General features: G+C 48.3%; 1 protein-coding gene across 1 annotated transcript; it reads right to left on the bottom strand.

Moving 5' to 3' along the window:
* Positions 1 to 4,142: 4,142 nt before the first annotated feature.
* On the bottom strand, positions 4,143 to 5,271 carry FOXB1 (forkhead box B1; the record flags this gene model as incomplete). Its single annotated transcript, XM_082649345.1, has 1 exon — positions 4,143 to 5,271. The coding sequence occupies exon 1, from the start codon at positions 5,118 to 5,120 to the stop codon at positions 4,143 to 4,145; it is 978 nt and encodes a 325-aa protein (XP_082505471.1). The 5' UTR covers positions 5,121 to 5,271.
* Positions 5,272 to 5,533: the final 262 nt, after the last annotated feature.

The following is a 5,533-nucleotide window of genomic DNA, read 5'->3' as shown; positions in this document are numbered from 1 at the left end:
TGGCTTTAGGAGAAAAAAAATTAACTGCCATTTATATTAAGAATTGGAGAACAGATCCTGATCCTTGCCACTTCTTAAATGGATATCTTTTTACAGAGGGAGTTTCCATTTGCAAAAGTATAAACCATCCCTGAACACCACTGCCCCCACCCCCAAACCTTGCATTAACTAACGTAAAACCTTCTGTTAGAAGTACTCCGTTGGATTCTTTCCCCCTCCCACCTACCAACTTCATCCCACTTGAGCACCTGGCCAGATTTATGCTTCCAAGACACTCAGTGTTTTCATCTATTTTAAAGGAGTTAAACTTGCTGCTGTAATAGTTAAGCCGCTCCGAGGATCATTTACTAGCACTGCTCTTGCTAGTCTTCAGGCTTCTTAAGGCCCCCGCCCCCCCGCCCCGCCGCCCAACCCAGGCAATAGGAACAGTGGGAACTTCAGCAGCTTCTCTCTCAAGAAAGTGTACAAACCTCATCCATTGTGTAAGCATTTCCCCAAATCACAGAGAAAGCCACTTAAAAACATAGTTGAGCACAGAAGCATGTTAAAAACCAAAAGTAACAGAATAGCAGATTTGGAAATAGGTTTCCAAATCAAAAACCTAACTTAAAATAAATCAATACTGCCCAGATTTACAAAACAGAAAATAATATAACTAAACTCCCTTCTCAGGATGAGATCCCGAACAGACACCTCACTGCACGGTGTTGTCTCTTCCAGTTTTATTTTAAAGCTGTGAGTATTGACTTTGGACTTGAGCCAGGTGAAAAGATTTAACATGACAAAGAGAGCCATTGAAGGTATCCTAGTTATAAACTTCCTTATTTGTGGGGTACTTCAGCTAAACTGGGTGCTAGTCTCAAAGCTGGGGATGGAGTGGGGTGGAGGCATGTGTGTTTGGGCTGCCTTTGGATTTCTGATCAAGGTCAAAATATCATCAATGCATTTTTTACTTTACTCATTCAACTTCATCTGAGAAAAGATGCCTGCAGTGGTGAAAGGAGGACTCACAATGCCCAAGTTATTTCATTCTTTGCAATACACCATGACGAACTTACCAGCTGAAAAGCACATTTTCAAATACTGAGTTGAAATCACTCCTTTACTAAAAATCGGAAATAGGACTTGCGTCTTATTTACCTGCATTTATTAAATGTGTGTATGTACACATCACTTGCCTCTGAATTCTACTGCTACTACTAGGAAGAGTATTTTACCTGACTATCTAAGCTGAAAATTTACAAAATGTTTGAGACCCGTGTTAGTCCTTTATGCTTCCTTCATTCCCAGTTCAAATTCAGTGTTAGTGAATACCAGAAGATTAGAATATTCCAGAGGTGGCTTTAATTTTATTTTGCAGGAAGTAATGAAGATGTATTTCACTTTTTAAAAATGTAGATGGTTTCTGGTTGAGAACAAAGTTTTAAGAGTTTCCTGGCGCAGGGTGGGTAAGTCTTCCAGGCTTTCTTTAGCTGATCGTGTTGATATAATTGTGAATTGGGCTTGATGAATGAGTTTAGTTGTCCCCTGTCTGACGAGCTTTAGTGGCTTCATGCATTTTAATCAGTCCAATGATTCATTTATTTTCCACCTTTTTTTTTTTTTTTTGGCTGTGTGTGGGGGATCCTTCCTTAAAAAAAAAATGGTCACAGCAGGATTAATTACCCTTTGCATTAATCCTAAAAATTTTTTTTCAGATAACCCTCTGAACATATAAAGGTCACAGGTGCTAAGGGTTCTCCTTGTGGAGTATAGTGATGATGATTTCTGTGTGGGTTTCTCTGTGTTGCACAAGGTTTCTTGTTTAATCATTTTACACAGTAAAGTGTTAATCACCATTTAAGTTTTTCTTTGTCTTGTAACTTCATTAGTTGAATATACACCTCACTCTGGAAATACTGTGACCCTTTCAATAAAGTTTTAATTGGCCTTGAGCCATACGTTCTTGGCAAACTTTAATTCTCTGCAAAAATCTGAAGAAAAGCAAATACTCAGAGTCAAGCATTTAAAGTAACTTCCTTCGCTTCTTTAAAATAAACACACCAAACATTATTTTCCCAGATGAAGGAGTAAAGAGAAATCTGTTCCGTTAAAAGTGAACAAGTTTCTCTACAGGCTAGGTGACCTTTTAAGTAACTTCTGAAAAAGAAAATTTCAACGATTGCAATAATTTAAAGGAGCAAGGAAATCAAGGTCCACTGCAAATAAGATGCATCAGAATAGAAGTATTGGGTAAGCAAGTTTGCCTTTACGCTTTATATCTCCATATCGCCTCTACCTGGTTTCTGTAGAAGCCTTACATTTATACAAGTGCTGTATATTTTGTAAAATGTATACTTAAAGATAGTCAAAATACATATAAAGTTACTCATTTTTCATTAACAGTTTTTCTTTTAGCACCACACCTGTGCACCTGATCTATACTAGAAAGAGTTTGTTTCATCTTTCTCTCTGGGCCAATATCTTCGAGAGTCCATCTGCGTAATTTCTTCCCAGTCTGCAAGTGCGTAAGAGGAGGTTTGTTTTAAAAATAAGTTATGAAAAAGACAAACTACTCAGACAATGTATTGCAGAAAGCATGCTTAGAGAAGCAGTGCATTTATCTTTGGTAAAGTTACTGTTTGTAGCAACTCTTCAAAAACACACGAAACTAAAATTTGCATTTACATATTTTAATGAGAAAATATTATTTGGACTAGGTTCATAATTTAATGTAGACACCTTTTTAAAATTCTTTGTCTTAAAACAGGCATGCTGGGGACAAGAACATCAATATTTAAAATGCCATGCTAATTCTGTACAGGGAGGGAGAAAAATGAAAGGTAAAAATTGTACAGCTCTGATGACACTACAACTTTTTTTTAACTTAAGCAGGTCACACCAGAACAACAGTTCATTTTCCAGCAAATTACCTAAGACTCTAAAGGAATATAGCAAACAAAAGTGCATTTTACACAGTGTATAATCATTCCTATTCACAAGCATTTACATCTCTTTGCAGCCCTTTAGCTTCTCGGAAAAGTTCTTGTAGCAAACAGAAAGGCTTGTCCATGGGAGACCTATCCGGTGACACCTCCTTCATGTTACTAGTCAGCTTATCTAAGTTCTTCTAGGGTTGCCCTTGATGCTTTCTTAGTTTGGACTTATTTCATTTTCTTTCTTTCTTTTTTTCCTTCCAGCAATAAAATAAATAGCTAAAAAGGTCTCTAAGTAATCGGAAAGTTAACATCCCAATTAACTTTCCCACCCCCCCCTTTCCCTCCCCTAAACCTGGCCAGAAATGCAGAGTAAACATTCACATTACAACAGGTACTTGTAAAGTGGGCTTTTGCCCGCTCGCCCGCCAAGCACTACAGATTCAGGTTCACTGTTTACGTTTTACCGGGCGCTTTGTAAACATACAAGGTTGACTTTTAGTTTTATTTTGCTTGTGTAGAGGACAAACGTCCCCTTCCCAGGTTGGTAGCCTCTCCCCTACACTCCCAGCGCCTGGAGCCTCTGTCAGGAAACAAAACGCCAAACCAGAAAACTCCGCAGAAGCGGGGGAGGCAGGGCCGCTACTCCGGGAGGCTGTGGTCCGCCCAGCCCCTGCCGGATGGGCGGAGGCGAGTAGGGTAGGAAGCCAGTGGTCCCTTTTCGCGGCAGATTTCCAAGACGTAAACAGAGATCTGGCTCTCCGCTGTGCGTCTGCAGCCCTCAGGGAAGATCTGTTCCGGGAAACCTCCAAGGCGGTTTCTCTGGGCTTGGAACTAACGGCGCCGTGTCCGGAGCCTCGCGGACGGATCGGGGCCGAGCTTAGACGCGCCCCTCTCCGAGACTGCGGGAGGCAGGGTTTCCCCTGCCTCTTCAGTAGGAGGGGGATTTCGGGGGCCCCGGGAATGGGACGACTTGGCTCAGGTGCCCCCTGCCTAACCCCTCTTGGGGGCGAGGACAACTCCCACGCGCCTCCAGCCCCATCTGCAAGTTTGTGTTGCGTCTCCTGGGTCCAAAACAGAGTTCTCATGGGGGAGAGAGGGTTGGCCGAAGGTGAACTGGACAAGTTAGGGTGGCGGTCCCAGATGGGGAGGGCAGGACTGGGAGCCGGGGAAGGCGAGTGAGCTGCGGGGGTGGGGGGCACAAGACGGGGCGCCGGCCTCTGCGGGTCAGTGCACCGCCACTGAGTGCAGGGCGGAGGCCGGGCTGGTGAGCGTTTCGCTGGGAGTGGCGGGGCTGCTTTGGCTAGTGGCTGTTTGAGAAGACGTGGGGCTGAGCGAGGGCGGCGAGTTCGAGAGCAGGGTGGGGATGGGCGCAGGCAGTGCGGGCAGCGCGGGCACTGCGGCCGGCGTGGGCTTAATGGGCACGGGGATGGCGGGCAGCGTCTGGCCCGCTGCGTGGCACAGAGGCTTCAACGGCACGCCGTAAGCGCTGTAATCGCCACTAGCCATGGAGATGGGGGTGGCCGAATCGATCATGCCTGCCGAACCGTACACGTGTGGCCAGCCAGTACCCAGCGAGCTGCCCATGGTAGTCAACTGGTTGGGGAGCGGGTAGGCGGCGGGCACGGGCTGCATGGCGGAGAAGGCCAGTCCCCCAGGCATCTTGTACTCGCGCGCGATGATATTCTCGATGGCGAAGGGATGCTTGAAGCCCGAGGGCTGCGCCACGCCGCCCAGGTTGTAGGCGGCGGCGGGCATCTGCGGCAGGTGCGTGCCCGAGGCCGCCAGCGCGCTGAGGCGCAGCTTGGCCTGCTGCTGCAGGTACTGCGCCGCGTCAGCGGGCTTGCTGGGCGCCAGGTGGTCCGACTTGAGCACCTTGAAGCGCTTGCGGCGCCTCAGGAAGCTGCCGTTCTCGAACATGTCCCCGCAGCTGGGGTGCAGCGCCCAGAAGCTGCCCTTGCCGGGCTGGTCTGGCCGCCGCGGTATCTTGATGAAGCAGTCGTTGAAGGAAAGGTTGTGGCGCAGGCTGTTCTGCCAGCGCTGCGTGTTCTCCCGGTAGTAGGGGAAGCGGTCCATGATGAACTTGTAGATCTCGCTCAAGGGCAGCATCTTTTCGGGCGAGCTCTGGATGGCCATGGCGGTCAGCGAGATATACGAGTAGGGCGGCTTCTGGTCGCTGTACGTGTTGCGGCCGGGCCGAGGCATCTTCTTCTTTGCCCCTTTCTAGCTCTGGGTCCGTGCGGGCCTGCTCGGATCTGGGAAGGGGGGAAGATAATGGGGGGAAGGACGTGGATGCACAGACACCGCGAGGTCAGCCAGGCCGAGAACAGACTTCGGGGGTGGCGAGTAGGGGGCTTCGGCGCCGGATCAGCCAGTGCCTGAGCTCTTTAGCCAGCAACTTTGCGTGTCGAGTTGGGGGCGGCCAGGGGGCGCGGGAGGGGAAGCCCGCGAGCGGCGCGATGGTAGCCTGGAAGGAAGCCCGGACCAGGAGCGGGAACTGGGGGTGGGGATGCAACGGAGAGCGGCTCACCTTAAAGTTGCCCCAAGTTGCGCGTCCGCATCCGGGATGGCGCTGCTGCTCGCCGAGTCCCTCCCGGCGCGCAGCCGGGGCGCAGTGT

This window comes from Grampus griseus (assembly GCF_964374135.1).
Source record: "Grampus griseus genome assembly, chromosome: 2".
Classification (NCBI taxonomy): domain Eukaryota; kingdom Metazoa; phylum Chordata; class Mammalia; order Artiodactyla; family Delphinidae; genus Grampus; species Grampus griseus.
This window is presented reverse-complemented; position numbering and strand designations above follow the sequence as displayed.